General features: G+C 44.1%; 1 protein-coding gene across 1 annotated transcript in view; it reads right to left on the reverse strand.

Annotated features, from left to right (window-relative positions):
* KTN1 (kinectin 1 (kinesin receptor)) overlaps window positions 1-10,629 on the reverse strand; it is a 52,996-nt gene extending 42,367 nt beyond the window's left edge. Inside the window, 5 exon segments of the mRNA XM_010083625.1 lie at window positions 1,051-1,167; window positions 3,306-3,436; window positions 5,770-5,937; window positions 8,357-8,494; window positions 10,107-10,629. Coding sequence (XP_010081927.1) covers window positions 1,051-1,167; window positions 3,306-3,436; window positions 5,770-5,937; window positions 8,357-8,494; window positions 10,107-10,629 — 1,077 coding nt within the window.
* Between the last annotated feature and the right edge of the window lie 7,466 nt (window positions 10,630-18,095).

The following is an 18,095-nucleotide window of genomic DNA, read 5'->3' on the forward strand; positions in this document are numbered from 1 at the left end:
AGCAAAAAACCTCAACGACTCCTTTCTCTGCAGCTCTTGCCTTCACAAGTGCCACTTTGCCGATGTTCTTCCCCAGCCACATTAGCTTTCCCCCACCCAAGCTCCTTCTGCTTTTTCAGCACCAGATACCCCCCCTTTCATTCATCCTGAGCCAGTTTCTTTTTTCCCCCCCAAACACATCACAAGTTCTTTCTCCCTAGTTACAAATTGACTACCCCAAACTTATTGATCCCACCCATAAACACACCCCTACCTGTGCCCTGCCAGGAGCTCACACAACACCCAGTCCCTCCTTCTCATCTGCCGACACTCCCATGTCCTCTGGCCGCTCCACTCCCATCTTTAGCCACCCAGCTTTCTGTGCCCAGTTTTTATCCCACAACACAACCTTCCTGAGCCTAACACCCACATGCTTCCAAACTTGCCAAAACATAAAAATCCTTCCCCCAAAGTCTCCAATTCACTCCCTATCTGCCTCATTATTTGTTCTACCATAACTGCTTTCCTCTGAAACCTTCACAAATAAAAAGAAGTTTCATAAACTAGCCTTGACAGTGGTGCATCAGTATCCCCGTAAATCTAAAGCAAAGCTTCAACCAAAGGGACTAAGCAGGCAGTCTACACTTTCTGTACATTCCTTCTTGAAGAAAACTGATGCTTGTTGTGCCTAGAAGCACACAAGCATGAGAATGCTAGAATATGTACCAAATTAAAACTGCAATGCAGAAATGGTGTTTTAATATTTGCATCCACAAAACCATATTACACTCATGAAGAGAGTGTTTTTAAAGTAACCTTTTGAAAAGAAAAATAATCTCAGCTTAAAAGTCCCAGTAAATGAACTCTCTGGGAAAACTACTGGAAAATAATTCAGCACAAATTCATTAATAGCATCATAAAACCAAACATAGTGTCTTGGTAAGCTTTCCCAATATAAAAAATTCCATCTTTCAACTAACCTCAGTAAATCAGCATTTGTTTGCTGTTAGTCCTACAAGCCCCTGCTCCTCTCCCACGGCTCTCAAGACATCTGAACTTCTTTATATTTACCTGGGTTAGCTGCTTGCACTGCTCCTTTGCAACAGCTGCTTCCTCCTTCATCGCAGCAAGCATTTTCTCCTTCTCTTGGAGCTGATGTACAGCTGCAGCCGACTCAGCCTTGCTAGCCTGCAGCAGAAGAACATAAATAGGATCACAAGTGCCAGAAGCACTCAGCACACTAGCACACAGCAGAGCTAACTTGAGAGGAAGAAACACCCCCCTCCTGCCCCCAAATCATCTGTCTGCACAGCTACATGGCACCACCAGTACCCAATTCTGCTGCTAATGGATCCTGCAGCACCGATTGCATTCGACAAGGAAATGCATTATAAAACACACTGAAACCAAATAACAGAATAAATGGGCTCTTAAAGGCGCTTCAGTGTTGGAAGAGAGCTGCTGTGGTGGCACTAGGGAAAACAAAGAACAGTCATTAGGAGAAATAAAGGAAAAAGATGCAGAGATGCTGAATCATTCAATACTAGAGGTTGGAAGGTACTTCCAAGATCACCTGGGTCCAACCCATGCTCAAAGCAGGTATAACCCAACTTGGATTATAACTACACACTTTATCTCTTGAAATACCCTCACTACAAAGGGAAGAAGTGAATTCTGATCTGGTCTCTCCTTCTACTTCACAGGAGAGCCTCCAGATGACGTAATTAGGTTTCTGCTGGTACACTGACACACAGTTTCAGAGAGACTGCAGGGAACAGAACTAGATCCCCACAGCCCTACCACTTCTATACTGGTCCGAAAACGAAATAAGTGTGACAAGGGGCAAACCTTCTAAAATTTGCACTCAGAGTTCACTCAATGAATTCTGATAACTGAAGCAAAGTGGAGCATCAGTTCCCTAAATCCACTCCAAATTAGTTCGGAAGTTTTGTTTAATGCTATTGTACTGCACACATACACAAAAACCACATTGTCAGTGGCTTGCATGAGCTACAGATATGAGAACATTCACATTTCTGCCTACAGAAACCTGCATTTTTTGATTGTATACAAATCCAGGAACATATTTTGATCCTAGAGGTTTATCTTTAACACAAAATATTCCTTACAGAAAAAAAAAAAAAACCAAAAAACAGAACATGTAGAGCAAGCAAGCTGGCTGATATTCTGAATGAAACAGGGAATACCGATGCAAGTGTACCACTACAGGGTTTTCAGTCAAGCACTGAAACAGAGGCACAGAGAGACTGTGAAGTCTCTGTCCTCGGAGGCTTTCAAGACCCAGCTGGACAAAACCCTAAGCAACTTACTCCAAATTCAATGTTGATCCTGTTTTGAGCAGACAGTTGGACTGGGTAGCTTCCTGAAGCCCCTTCCAACCTGAATTATATGATATGATATGCTACTCTATTGCATTAACTGAACTGACACGTATCCAGCTCTGCATTTCTGTTCTGGTACCATATCTGCAGAAGAATACAGAATTGCAAGACTTCAGGCATGACAAATAGGATCTTACAGGCACAAAATGACAACCATAATGAGTCATGGGAGGGAGGAGTGGATATTTGTAAGATATTGGTGGTCACTACTTCTCTATCTTAATAGAAAAGCTAAAATAGAACTGCCAAGCACTGGCACAAGTTGCCCAGAGGGGCTGTGCAGTCTGACTCCCTGAAGGTTTCAAGCACGCAGTACTGGATGAAGCCCTGGGCTGACCTCAGAGCTGGCCCTGCTTTGGGTAGGAGGTTGGACTACAAACCCTCAGAGGTCCCTTCCAAATCTGAATTGTCCTAAAAATCCTACAAAAAACATCCAAAGAACTCAGCAGAGTAGAATGTATAGACTTATAAGATGGAGAGACTTGCAAAACACAGAATTAGCTGGTTGAGTGCACAGCCACAGCAGCTTTTTCTTAATTTCTACCATAGTTTATCCTATTCACACATTTTTGAAAGATCACTCTTGAAAGTCACCGGACAGCCTTCCCACATGCCAACACACACACGGCAGCTGCAGCAGCAGCCCTGCGTTCTATACCTTATTCTCCACGGTGATGTCTGCTCTTTATGAGCAGTCAAAAGCCATCAGCCTGTGTAGCCAGCCCATGGGATGGCAGATGGCAGCACACAGACATCTGACAACCGCCTGCTGCATGCAAAGCAAGCACAGACCAGCTGGAAAAAGTCTTCCAAAGACAGAATGCAGAAATCACAACAGAACACTGACAGAGCTAATTTGATAGCATCTCTTCCAATTTCTGCTTATTTAATAGTCTTCCTTCCACCCCACCCACGGTTATTCACCTTTTGCAAGACGTCATGAATTGCACTGGATTTTTCCTTCAACACCTCCACTATGCAACGGGCCTCGTCTTCAGTGAAGATCATATTCTTCATGGCCATTACAAAGTCTTTAAATTTTACTTCAGCATTCTCTGCAACACAGAAGGGAGGATATATTTACTTTGGACTCTGTACAGAATTACTTATTTTGCCTCAAAACAGCATGTGATGGGGTATCATTATGCATTAGATTTAATTTCAGTCTGAAATGCCAAGAAGCAAAAGGTCATGAACATTCAGCAAAAACAACATATCTCCGATTCAAATTGGATAACAGTCTGCCAGCTGACAGTTTTGGGAAAAAAATCCCACCACTTTGTTTGTACAGTTGGTAACATTTATAGTGCTGTTAGCAAGAAGACAAAGCATAACACAGATTTTTGGGGGGAAAAAAAATAGCATTAATTTGAAAACTTAAGAGAGTCCTTCCTAGTGTGTTATGACAAAAATTCAAACCGAGCTCTCAACTGAAAGGACAGCCTGGCTCCATAAGCAATATGCAAATGGCAAGGTAACAAATTTAAGAACTGGTACATTTCTGATTACAACATATGGAAAGCAGAAAAATATTCCATCAGTCTAAGTCTGGAAATGAACTGATGCAGAAGGATTTCAGCAGTAGGAAAATCAATCAGTAAGTGTTTAAAAAAAGACACAGACAAGGAAACACAATTCACCTCATCAATGGGTCTTGCAGGAACAAAAAAACATTTGTTCATAAAAAACAGGCTGCAAGTGTGTAGGTCATTAGGTGGCCCCCTAACTTCAGTAAATGGAAGCACAAGATCGAGCCATTCAGTATCTCTGCCAAATATTCGCCAGTGGGCAAAAGTACATCAAGGGACTGAAAGGGAAGGGGGAAAGAAAAAAAGGAAAAGCTTAAAAGCAACGCTTGGTTCAAAAAACGTCCCAGAGATCACAGAGAAGGGTCCAGGCTTCCCACCATAGGTACTAAACGTGCCACTGAAACCAGGCCACACATCAAACCCAAACCTCTCCAGAATTCTAAAAATGAATGAAGAACAAAAAAAGGGCTGGTGATACTAAGCCCCTAAGAGAAATTACTGAGCATAAAAACAAATCACAGAATAACAGGGTCCAGGGAGGTGGGGGGGAAGCACCAAGAAATTCTAGCACACTCCCTCCTAATCCTAAAGCCAACTTAGTCTTGGCCACAGACTTAAGATCACATCTTCGCTGCACTGACATCATCAATGAGATGTTATTACCAGGAATATGCCAAAATCCTGAGACCACAGTCCGGTCAGCTGGGAGTGTACAGCAGCTTGGCTTGGACCAGCCTGAGCCCCGTGCTCCCTGAAGCCAGAAGACCTTGCCCTTGCACCCAAGAAGCTTACAGTTACAGTAAGAGATTTCTATATTGGGAGGGCAAATCCCAGCTGACAGAGGAGAATTAGGAGCTCATATAGAAGGTTACAGCTTGCAAAGGAAATGGAAAGGGATGGGTGCACATGAGAGGCTCTGATGCTACAGGGCAGCAATGTGCAGCCATTGCTAGAAGCACAAAAGGAAACCTCAGGCAAGTGGGAATCCAATCGAGATACCACAAAGAGTTGCCAAGAAGCTTTCAGGTGGGCATTTTAAAAGACAAGTCTAAAAAGAGAGGTTTCAAATAGCAGGGTAAGTGACAAGGCAGAGGTGTTGGAAAGCCAGCCCTCTGCACAAACCTGAGCAGGGGGTCACTGCTCAGGCAGTCACTTGGCTTCTCCTCCCTAGCTGTCCGCGTATTTGAGGGTCTCATCTCATGGCTCAGTAGGTTTGGCAAGCTTTGAGCAGGTCAGTGGCCTAGTTAGAAAGTTTCAGAGTGGGACGTGATGCTCATGAATCACTCCAGGCTCCCGTGGGAGAGCACAAAAGGAAGCTCCCCTGCCCTAACAAGTTCCAACTACATTAGAAGTAAAATTCAAAGTCTTGCTGGAAACTGCCAGACTCAATCTCCACCAGCAATTTTCTTCGGGTAACTCTGTGCTGCACTGGCTGAGCAGCCCAAGCTAGCTCCATAAACAGCCCTAGAGCTGCTCTCCCACTCTCAAGCAGACTTAACAGCCCATGTTGAAAGCTCTAGAGTTCACCACTGTTAGCGATGCCTGAACTATCCACTGCAAAACGATCTCACACGCATCTGTGTGGTCTGTGATCACCCGCTTGCTCACTCTGAGGACACAAAAGCCTACAGTCAGCAGTAAAAGGATTCACATGGCACAAAGCCCTTTCAGCAGTGCCAAAGAGGGGAGAAACAAGCACAGAAAAGAACCGACAGTGTCCTGCAGCCACAAATGTTTTCCTCATATCACTTCTTCCTAGCAAACAAGAGAGGATCCCCCTCCCCACATACACAGCATGCTTTCCCTGTTCAGGTTTCCAGGCAGGCTATGCCACAGAGACTGCATTATGGGTTTCTTACCTTTATCCGTTTCATTCTTCTGTTTCTTGCCACTGCTCTTCTGGATCCCCTCATTCACATTTTGTTTTGTTACTTCAACCACTTCTCGCTTTTCCAAAGTGCCACCATCAGAATTATCCATCAAAGGAATATAAGTAGTTGCTTGAATAAGAGGTTCATCCACCAAAACTGTAATCAGAAGCCCACAGGATGGCTTAAAACTTTGTAATAATTAACATCAACACTTCTAGAAAAGATGCATAACATACTACAGAGCTGCATTAAAGCATCTCTAACCTCAATAGTTAGTTAGCTATACTCTCTATTATCCTTCACAGCTTAACTCATTAAAGCTCTCCAGGTAAGTTCATTAAATAAAGGTCTCTAATGCATAGAAATTTAATAGCTTCAATTAAATTGCTACTTCCAAAGCTGCCTTTTAGCATTTTAACAAGTAGCAGAGAAGAACCTTCAGATTTTGACTTTCATTTCACTTCTCATTGAAGTTGCACATTGCATCAGTGAGACTGGTTTACTTGTGGCTACATATGAAATCATTCAGCATCCCTGAAGCATGAGTAAAGTCTTTTGCCCCTATTCTGCTAAAAGCTGGTACCTTCCTGCCAACAATTTCACCCAGATTACATCACCAGTGAACTAAACCGTTAAGGCAGAATGTGCGGTAGGGACAGCAACCAAGATTATTCCACATGCAGCCTCAGCTGCACTTAATGAAGATCTCTCAGCTGTCAGAGCAGGCTTTGGGCATCATTAATATTCAGAGAGGGACCCAGAGGTACTGACCGACCTCGGGTCTCCATTCACACAGCACTGTATAAACCTGGTGAGGGTCAGCCTCTGCACAAAGAGCTTCTCAGCCCGCACTGTCAGGACAAAGGCTGGGGAGGGAGGAGCGACAGACCACGAGGACAGGTATGGCCAGCACCTGAGCTAGGTTTGCTGTTTGCCCAGCACCTGAGCTGCTGGTCTATGCTGCCTGAAATGAGCCATCATGCACAGAGCCATGGCACAGCGGGAAAGCTCTGTGATCCAGCCAGCCCAGACCAAAGGTCTGATGGACAACAGATGCCATGCGGCAAACCAGAGAGAGGAGGAATTGGATGGGATTGCAAGGTTTCAGGCATCAGTGCAAGAGGAATACGCATTCCTGGCTGCCAGAGAGCTAGTTAGAAAACGCTTTTGTATTCTGGCTGCTGTTGAGGAACAAAACAGGCTCACAGACCTTCTGTATCACCTGCTGGAGACCCTCCACTTAAGCAGCCCAAATGCCTGCAGGTACACGGCAAGCTCAGAATCAAGGAGAGCTCTCCTCTAGCAGAAATATCCACCACCTAATCCAGTTACCACCCTCACCTTTTATCTTCCTCTCCTTGTTAACTTCCCCTCCTCATTTTACTCCCTTCCTTTCAAAATCTATTTAATATCAATAAGACACTTTGCAGTGTCAGTAACATCCCAAATCCGCACAGTACGGTCTCAGCCAAGCCAGATGCCCACCACAGCTAATTTTTGCTCTGTCATTTTGCAGAGTTGGCTTTAAAAGAAAACAGCTTGCATCCAAATAATGTATGAGCTCTTCCCATGTACCACTGACAGCTTCACCTTAATGCTGGCTGAGCTGCTGCTGACACTTATTTGAGCATTACCTGTAGCATACAGACAAGTTTGTGGTCCATAAAGCAGCCCCTCAAGAAAGGGCAATGGGTGCATCAGGAAAAGCACAAGAACGTCCACAGAAGGCAATCACATCCTAGGCTCCCCATCAGTAGGTTTCTTTCAGGAATAATTTGAAAGTTTTTCAGTTGTTATAACATATAGGAACCCTGCACCACTTGGAACCCTACCCTGGTCTGATCTGGACCCTGATGCCTAACCAAAGCACAAAGGAAACAGTGACCGACACTGTCTGCTCCAGGAGCAGTCCACCAGCCACCAACTTCTTAGCTGTCCCAGCGAAGAAGAGTTTTTGGAAGCTAACAAGGTACCTCACAGAACTTCATGGTCACCCTCTTCCCAAAAGCCACAGGCATAACGGCACTCATTGTAAAAAACAAAACACAGACGCAGACTGAGCCAAGAGGAGACAAGAAACAGCATCTTGGCAAAAAATGAGGGATGATGAACAGTGAAGGCTTTGACAGCAAAGATGAGCAGTTTATGTTGGAGCAACAGCTAGCTAACAAAAGGACAATACGAGAGGAACGTGGTCAAAGCAACCAGCTAAAAAAACTGCAGTCTTGTTTGGGGCAGATGACTGCAGCAGTTCCGGACATGCCTTGCTCAGAGCAACTTAGAGGCTGCTCAGTTTATACTCTTAACATATTACTCCTCAATTCAAGTGTGTATTTTTGGATCCCAAAGAGCTCAGAAAGGTTCACAGCATCATCCCATGTTCAGTAGTACCAGATGTTCATAAAATAAAACACTATGCGAGGCTGAGCAATCTTTCCTGCCTAGAATTCTCGCTTTTTTGAATTAAGACAGTAGTTCTATAAATTTCTTTTCCAAAGGAAGAGAAACTAAAGCATGGATGGCAAAAAGGTTTAACAGTCAGGTTTATCTGAACTAAATCAGTCTGTATTCTCACCATTATCAACTTTCTGCTTCTTTGCAGAAGCTTTCTTCTTTCCTGATAAATTTTCTTGCTTTATCTCCTGGTGGAGCAGCACTGGCTCTTGCTTTTTGGCAGGAGACACAACGGAATCGGTCTTAGTATCTTGATCATCTGTAACAGACAATTAAGACAATATGCTCTTCTGTATATTCTCATCAGCACTTTAAAAATCAGTAAATCTGTAATAACCACTGAAACCCACTCCCAGAAGAGAGAAATCCATGTATTTTAAATCAGAACATGAAATTATCCATATATATGTACACACACACTCTCACAAACACACACACTCCCCGTATCAGATGAGACCCCAAAGCAAGAGAAAGGTTTAGCAGAGTCAAGAGCCACAGCACCTAGTGTTTTGACAGACAGAAATCTTATCTGCAAGCAGAACATACAGCAACACAAGTAACAGCTTAACAAATCCAACCCAGGTTTTACTGCGACAGAGCAGACAGCACGTGTTACCCATATTAGTTTCTCGTTTGCAAGACACATTTTATTTCCCCCCATGAACCCACTGCGGTATTTTACACACACACCCCCAATAGCCACTGGGACTGTGAGAAGCAGAAAATAAGTGTTTCACATTAGGGAACTGTTCTTTTTAAACGTTGTTCCTAGAAGTTTCTTATCTTTTTGGACAGCCTGTGCACTATAATATTCTTGTCAGAGCTGACACACACAATGCAGGGTTATGGTGTTAGCTCCTGGAATCAAGGATAACAGTTAGTTGTGGCTGCCCTCAGAGCAGTGCTTGCAGACCACATTTTAACCATGCCACAGAGATTTTTCAGGAAACACCCACAAACTAGATTTGATACTTTTTTTTTTTGGTAGTGGGTGGGTCTTTTTTCTCCCTTTTTTTTGGAAAAAGAAAAAAAATCCACCACATCAAGCAGCAATGTCCTTCTTTTTCCTCACTCCCTGTAGCAAACCTGTTACACCTGCATCTCAAAAGGGAACTTGCAAATACCTCGTTTTTCACTTATTTCTGAAATTAGGTATTTTTATTCTTTTTTAAACTTCTATTCATAGTCAGACAACCACACTGAGACATGTTGACTTCTGCTGAGGATATGATCAAGGCAGTCACAGGCGATTCTGACTACAGTTTTCTCTCTGTTCTAGGTGGGATGTTTCAGTTACAATAGCTGGACCAGCTTTCCTTTAGCATCAGTTCCATTCAGCTATAGAGATGTAGCAGGTGGGAAGCAGCTGTAAGTCCTTCTTTCCATGAATCAGCCCCCAAACACCTCTTGTACATAAAGCCTGCACTTAAATAGCAATTTATTTTACACTCTCAGCTATGAGGTTTCCCTAGGTGCCCTCCCTTATCAGAGCAACTGCTCTTAAGGCTCCACTTTTCATAGCTTGACATCAGAACACACACAGCAAACATCTAATGATTTAAGTAATCAAAATTTTGACAGCTTGAGAGCAAAGTAGCCAAACCACACAGCAAAGCAGAGATACGAGCTACCCTGTTTCCCTCAACAATCTTGAGTAGAAGAAAGCAAGGACAGGAGGAGGAAAACCAGAGCATTGCTGCCGGATGAAAACAGGGAGAAAAAAGCAATAGTTCATAACAAAGAAAAGGTTAGAAGTGAGCTTTGCCCCGTAGAAACCGGGCAGAAAAGTTGTGAGAGACACTCTGTGGCCTTGCAAAAAGCAGAACACAGTTTTGGCGTTCTGTGCAAGAAGCATATGCAACATCAGATACCCATTCCATTTTTCTGCTTCTTCTGCCCAGACTTCTTCTTAGATGCTGCTGATTCAGATGGTGGAGTGGGCTGTTTTGTAACAGGGACTGGTTCTACTTTCTTGCCTGAAGACTTGGATCCTTCCGACTCCCTATTTACATGATCATCTTGAACAGCCTTATGCTTCTTCTCCTTCTTCTTCCGTTCTCTGACACCAGTAGATGCTTCAGTCGTACTCAAGGGAACAGGAGTGACATGCTCTTCATCCGTACTCAGGGCATCAGAGAGCTTAAAGTCCCGAGGTGTACTCTCAGAGTCAGACTCGTGGATGTTCCCATTCTGAGCTTCTTTCTTCTTGTTCTTCTTCTTCTCCGTTTTCTTTTTATCAGTCTTGGTAGGTGGAAACTTTAGGTCCCTTTTCTGTTTTGCAAGGACTTCATCATATAAAGTTTCTTTCATGAAAAGCCAAAAGAAGAGGAAGATGACTGTAATAACCACTGAAGGAATGAGGATGATAAAGTAGGTAGACTCGTAAAACTCCATTGTGCTTTTTCGTAGCTATATTTAAAAAACCTATAGGGGAAAAAAAAAAAAAAGAAAGAAAATTAGGTTTTGAACAGGTTTTCCTTGCTATTATTTCCCCCACCAATTATAATAATAAAAGAAGCTTTATCATTGTTTTAAAGCAACCTTAAAATAGCTTTTAATAAAATTACAAAACTACATCAATTATGGAAACAATTTCTGGAATCATTTATCATTTGCTTCAGAGTTATTAGCCTGGATAGGAAGGAACTGCACTTTCCAAGACTGCTGATCTTGGAAGAGAACAGTTCTCCCTACTTTTCTTCATCTTCCTCATTCTCTCCTCCCAAGTGAATTTCATAAAGTTAAAGCTTTTGATGTCAGAAATGCAGGAGGCAGCACTTTCAGGGGCTGTGAAGTAAGGATCAGTACATTGCAGAGCAACAGGGGGGGTTGGTTCCCCCCCCCCCCATAAATCAAACATAATGAATCAAGATTTTTATCTTGGCAAGTGGGAGTTAAATTTCAACTTCCTTTTGTTCACAGATTTATGACAAGCTTCAGAAGTGGAATGAGAGGAAAAAGGGAGAGAGCCCTAAATTTTAGTCAACCATAAAGAACCAGGTATTTTTAAAACTGCTTTTTGAAGTCTAAAACCCAGCTTTAAACTCATGAAAATTCCACACATTTACAGGAAAACAAGCAGATCTGTTACTTATTTGTGCATGTAACAGTGTACAACTTCCAGGGCACTAACAGACCAAATGACTCCAGGATAATTTGCTGAAAACATTACTTATGCCCCAAGCACTAGATTTTTTTTTTTTTTTAAAGAAAGCAGAAACACCAGAGTCAAAAAAAGAATGAAGCTAAAACACTAATTTGGGGGCCAAGACAAGACAATTTTCCCCATTTCACAGCTGCTCCCTACAAACAGACCCAGATTTTTGCAGGAAGAATCCAAATCTTCTAGAGACTGTTTGTTCAAAAGAAAAAAAAAAAACAAAACACCAGCCGTTGAAAAAAAAAAACCCATAATCAAAACTCTAATTAAGCAAGAGCAATTCCTGAATCACCAACCCAGTTTAAAACCACCATGGAAAGCACATGCTTCAACTATATTTGCCTCTATAGAAGAAAAGAGGACACTTCAACTCAGCTGTCCCTTGGGAAACCCGTTCTCCCAGGAATGAACGGCAAAGGGTTCAACCCAGGTTGCCATCATCTTTGTCACCTTCTCTGCGGCCACTGCCCAACGCAGCCCACATGTGTAAAGGTCCCCAACAGCACCTGGGGAAGCTTGTACCCCTAGTGACTGTGGGCACAGCCATACACCAGTTTGACCTTCTGCTTCTCCTCAACCAAGATGAGGATGAGCACTTCACACAGGCTTAGACACAAGCAAGATGACCCCAAAAGAACAGGCGGAACTGCCTCACACCTTAAAGCAATATTGTTTGGAATATTTCCACTGCCGCTTAGCAAGAGAAAATAGACGTGCCTACTGAGGGCACAGGGAATCGAGTCCATGTAGAAGTTGTGTGGCGCAGGGAGAGAACAGGCTCTCCTTGCTTCTGGGCAATTACTCGGTAAATACCTGATAGCATTATATTTCAGGTCATTTTATCTCAACTCCTGGCTGTGCTGGAAGCTGGTTGGCCATCCTGCCACACTGGGGAGGGCTTGGAGCCTGGCTCTAGCAAAAGAGGGAAGAGTTGTTCTGGCCAGAGAGAAGTTACTGTGATAATGTATTTGTACAGTGCATTGAGCAGCCCAGAAAGCAAGGAGTGGGAACTCTGATTTGGCTATTAAGTTATCCAAATAAAAGACTAACATTTCAATACACTAATTATTCATCAGTTGTCTTAATGTTAAGTCTCCTCCCAGTTTGTATTTATTTTCAGCGTGCACACAGCTCACCAAAAAGGCTCAAGTCTAGAATTACATCCAGCACTGAAAGTTTCAGAAGGGCTGAAAGGAATGGAAGGAAAAGTTTGTCTTTTGGGGAGAAAAAGCACAGATGCTCAAAACTAAGCTGGAGCTTTCAAAATTATTAGTTACAGCTACTTGCTAAACCAGCTTCCTGTGCTAAGTAATCTAATATTAGTCATCTCTTGAAGGAAGCAGATCTTGGAAATTTGTCTCAGCCAAAGTCAATATTGAATGCTTCCAGGAAAACCTAATCCCCAAAGTAAATATGTAATTAAGGAGATTTTTCACAAGCATAATTAAGTTAGTCATTACAATACATTACTGCAACAGTTACAATCCCTAACCACAAAGAGCCCAGAACAGCCCACCTCTGCCTTGCCGGTACACCAGCATACACCTGGCCATAAATTCATCCCATTGCTTCAGCCAAAGCGGGTCGGATCCCTGCACATCTCCCAGCACCCGCCAGCTGATGCTCAGGTCGAATCACGTGCTCGGTAAAACACACGTAAAGGCTTGAGACATCAAGTGTCAGGAGGTGGGATGATCGAGGCAGCACCAAGCATAAGCACAAAATTATTGTTGCTTCGAGACCAGAGAGGATGGACACATTTAAAAGCTTCAGCTGGTTTCAAGAAGAGCCATAAATATGTAATTATAACAGCTAGTCCGAGCGGGGAATATGGACTGGCCAAGATGAGCTCCGATCTCAGAGCTGGCCGACCACCAGGAGCTCTGCCAAGCCTCTCTCCACCACCCTGCACCCCCCTAACTCCACTTGTGCAGCGGCATCATCTGTGCCCTGTGCCGGATCCTGAGCACAGCAGTGTGGGGATGAGATTCAGAGCCTCCATGGACTCGATGGTGGCTCCTATCCCCTTCTGGCTCATCAAGGCGAAGCAGCACATGAGCCCCATGAACTCTTCCACCCCAAACACTGTGATCGGAGGCACGTAGACTTGATGTGCCAAGTCCAGCAGGGAATTTCACATGCACAAATCCAGCCTTTCACATGGACCAGGATTCAAAAAAAAAAAGCCACAAAACCACAAGTAAAAATCTCAGGATGTAAGGAGAATTGATTGAGCGCACTGAAGAATGGCAAACAAGAGCTCTGCTCTGATGGCAGTACACTAATTCACCATCTCCGCCCAGCATGAGCAAGGGCACTTCAAAAAAAAAAAAATCACTTCTAGGATACTACTGCTGCTGGCCTGTAAGCAGAACAACAAGATGACACTCTTCACCATCCTCCCCTTGTCAAGACACCTTTATGAAGTGGCATCCTTGCCATGGGGTAAATAGACAGTGTTTTGTCTCTCACACAGTTTCCAGTTGTCCTCTGACAATCTACAATTACTAAACAAGTTTCTCCATTCCTATTTGTACTTCTGTATTCCACTGAACAGCTGTCTAGGAAAAAAACGAAGCAATCTATAGAGAAAAAAATATTATGCCAGACAAAAAGAAAGAGAACTAAGAAGCTCCTTCTATTAAACCAAAGAAAAAAAGCACAAATGCTAGCATTAACACACCAACATACCAGCTTAAACGCTTTTCAGGATTTAGCTTTACCATTCCTCCTGTTCTTGCTAGCTGTGGAAACATGAGGCACCTCACAAAAATATTACTTCTTCCCCTTAGAAGTGCTGCAAGGGGACTTTTATCCCACACAGCCCACCCTCAGACAACTTTCCGGGGCGGCTGCATTAGCTCTCTGCCCACTCAAACCTGCAGTCCCCAAGCAAGGCACACCCAGCAGAAAATGCACATACACACCCCCTCGCTACTGCCAACAAGAGGCACGGCAACTCTAGCTACTCTTAAATTTCAAGGTACTTGATTAAATACCCACCTTTCATCCATATTTGATATTGAACCTGATATTTATCAAGCACATTTCTCAGAGCCCCGCTGCCCAGCTCCCGTGCCAGGCTCCCCACTTGCAGACACGCTCCCGGTCTCATTCGTGAAATCAAGAACTCACAACATCCCTTTAGTCATTCTGAAAACGGGGAACAAACCACATCTGTCTGAGCCCGTGCGCAGACTCCGTTACTGTTCCCATCCTGCATTTAACAAAAGAATTGCACTTTTGTTCCCCTAAACAGAGCCCGTGCCACAGAAAATAACAATTTCTGAACTCCAGTGCAGTATTATCATTTGCACCTGACTTCCTCTGCTAGTGAACACTGCCCTGGATTTTGTAACACACCCTTCGCTTTTTGCATTTAAATCTCTAGTTTCACCCTGCACAGATACCACATTTCACAGGATATTCATTCAGTTTAGGTCCAGGGGATTAGCTTACTTGAGGAGACAGAAATAAATTACAGCTCCAGCTGGCTAATGAGTCACTTGTAGCTTAGCCCCAGCGCGTTAGAGACACGGCTTCTACAAACGCTCGGGTCCCAAAATGCACATCATCTCCAGGGATTTGTGCCTCTTTGAAAAACTAACATTAAAGGGGGGAAAATACAGGTACCAAGGTATTTTTTTTTAAATACAAAGCATTTTAAGAGATACCACATACAATTTAGCTACAGCTTCTTTAATTGGGGTATTTTCCCTGGGATTTTCTCAAGCTGGCAAGCGAACAAAAAGAAAGCCCTCGCATTCAAACAGTCACTAGGAACACAGCAAGAAGTCTCAGAGGCGTATCTGTATTCAATAAATTCCTCAAATAGATAACATTTTTTTTTTCCTCCTTAACCTGCACATGGTTAGTCACACACCCCACATCAGCCAGCTGCAAGGGGATCCTCTCAAAGACAGCTTCACTCCAAAACCATCTTCCCCCAGAGCCCCTCGGGAAAGGATGCCCAGCAGCTTGGGCTAGACAAGGCAACTAAACCCAGATCTGCCAAAGATAAAATACAGCATTAAACAACATGTTCAGCCCCCCCCCATGCCTATTCCTCATCCATACAGCAGAAGCAACCAGCTCGGATTTTGTTCGTGAGCATTAACTAAAGCACTGCTGGGCTCTAGCTCTAGGAAGGAGGGCTGGCAGAAAAACCTAAAGGCAGTTCACTTAACATCAGCACTGCTACAGGATAAGAAAAAAAATGCAGAGTTAGAACTTGGGCTGGTTTAGGTTTGGTTTTTCAAGCAGCCCTACATATCACTGAAAAGAGAAGCTGTGTTCTTCACGCCCCAAGACAGGGCACAACAGACAGCAGAGCTTCTGCGATGTGACACTAAAGGCAGAGAGTGAAAGCGGAGCTGTCAGAGCAGGCAGGGATTTCAGCCCATCAAACTTGCTCCGAGTTTGTTAACACCTCCCTAGCTTCAGGTGAGCAATGCTGGGAACACAGGGAGCCCTTGAAACCACTCCATCCTCCTCAGCCTTCCCAATCCAGGGTTACCCGTTCCCAAATACCACACTGCCCAGAGAACAGCAGCAAGGAGCCAACTACACCTGAACACTGTTTTTAAGACAGGAAAATAAGATATCACATGTAAATCTCACCTGCCACCTACATACGGAAAAAGGCACAGCTCCCAGTTAAAAAAAAAAAAACCACCACACCACACAATCTTCTTACAGGTCACTTTTCAAATTGTACAACTTGGAGGTACGCACGACGCACCCACCACCTGGAAAAGCTGAAGGTCTAAACAGCCCTGCCAGTTTAGCCTACTTTTTTGTATTCTTTTTAAACTCTACTTTGACAGCTAAATTTCCATGCTCTGTTTACAGAAGTCCTCTCAAAACTAAGACTGGAGGGGAAGCATAAACAGCATAAATAGGAGCAGTTCAAGCTCCAAGTTTCTATTATTTAAATACTTAAAACGTGATTTATGCAGCAACAGAGGAAAGCTGTAGACACTCCAAATTACAGACTGAGCCATTCCCCTACTGAAGTTCCTCTTCTCTGGGAAGGAGACCTGTTCAAGTGAAGCTCAACAGTGCTTGACACCCCCCTCCAACCTGCTAACAGCAAGATGAGAACGAGACTTGTCAATAAATCTTGCTCTTCTTCACTTGATTAGGCTGATACAATTAAGCCATTTGCAGAGCACGATCTCAGTGCTTCAAAATACCCTCTAGGTAAATATTTTCCATTCCAAACATGCCGCTGTTTGTACCATCTGTTGGGCTCTGTCTGCTCTCAGTTGCTTGATGTTAGTTAATACAGACACGCTATTTATTAAATTCCAGAACAGAGTAGCTTTCCTTCAACAAAAACCTTTACTTTTAGGGTTTTTTTTAAGCCAACTTTAGAGCCAACACCCGACAAAATGCAGCAGCGGTGCTGAGAGCAAGCTGGAAGCACAATATGGCTACATGACATTGTCACCACTATCTAGCAGATGACCTTGCTCTTGTCCAAGTGCCAGCAGCGACAAGCACCCAGGTACCTCCTGCAAGGGTTTGCCAGGAGCAGGCGGGAGGTTTCCACCGCAGCCCAACCATCCAGGCGAGTTTGTACAAGCCAAGGCAGGGCAGGGATTCACCGTGCGGCAGCTGATGCCCTGAAACCACCTGGGCTGCGGGATAAAGTCCAGGGTTGGAATTAGCATCGGTGAAAGAAGAACTAGCAACCTCGCATTTACAGAAGGATAAAAACATGCACGCCGGCTGCTGGCACAGAGCGAGGAACGGGCTGGAAAACCATGCTCTGCCCTCCTGCCCAAATACCCCAACACTGCACAGACCCCATCATACCTGCAACCCAAAGCACAAAGACACTGACATCATTCAGGACTGAAAAGCCTTAGGAAATCAAAAAGTTTCTTGCAGTATTCATGAGGGGATGTTATTTGGGGTAAAAACTGGTATTAGGGCCAGAGGAAGTGTCCTCAGCTGCACTGGACTCCAGAAACTGCAAGTTTTCCCTTAAAATCACTAACTTCTAAACACACACATCTATTATCTACAAAGTCAAAAGATAACAAATTATACTACCTTCTTCCAAAGTGCTTGTGAAGGATCAAAGGTTTCTTTCTTCAACTAGGAGAGGACTGTGCCCCATGAGGGCTCTCGGCATTGCTCTGCAAGCCTGCATCTTCCCATGGCTATATCCAGGGAGTCCCTGAGGCTTCCCTGGCTCCTTCCTTCATAGAATCATAAAGGCTGGAAAAGACCTCAAGGATCATCAAGTCCAACACAACACCACCTAACTCACTAAGCCATGTCCCGAAGCACCACATCTACACATTTCTTGAACCCCTCCAGGGATGGGGACTCAACCACCTCCCTGGGCAGCCTGTTCCAATGCCTGATCACTCTTTCAGTGAAGAAATTTTTCCTAATATCCCGCCTAAACCTCCCCTGGTGTAACTTGAGGCCGTTTCCTCTTGTCCTATCACTTGTTACTTTAGAGAAGAGCCCAGCGCCCACCTCACTGCCCCCTCCTTTCAGGCAGTTGTAGAGAGTGATGAGGTCTCCCCTCAGCCTCCTCTTCTCTAAACTAAACACCCCCAGCTCCCTCAGCCGCTCCTCGTCAGACCTGTGCTCCAGACCCTTCACCAGTTTTGTTGCCCTTCTCTGGACTCGCTCCAGCCCCTCAGTGTCCTTCTTGTGGTGAGGGGCCCAAAACTGACCC

This window comes from Pterocles gutturalis, unplaced genomic scaffold, assembly GCF_000699245.1.
Source record: "Pterocles gutturalis isolate BGI_N339 unplaced genomic scaffold, ASM69924v1 scaffold1845, whole genome shotgun sequence".
Classification (NCBI taxonomy): Eukaryota; Metazoa; Chordata; class Aves; order Pterocliformes; family Pteroclidae; genus Pterocles; species Pterocles gutturalis.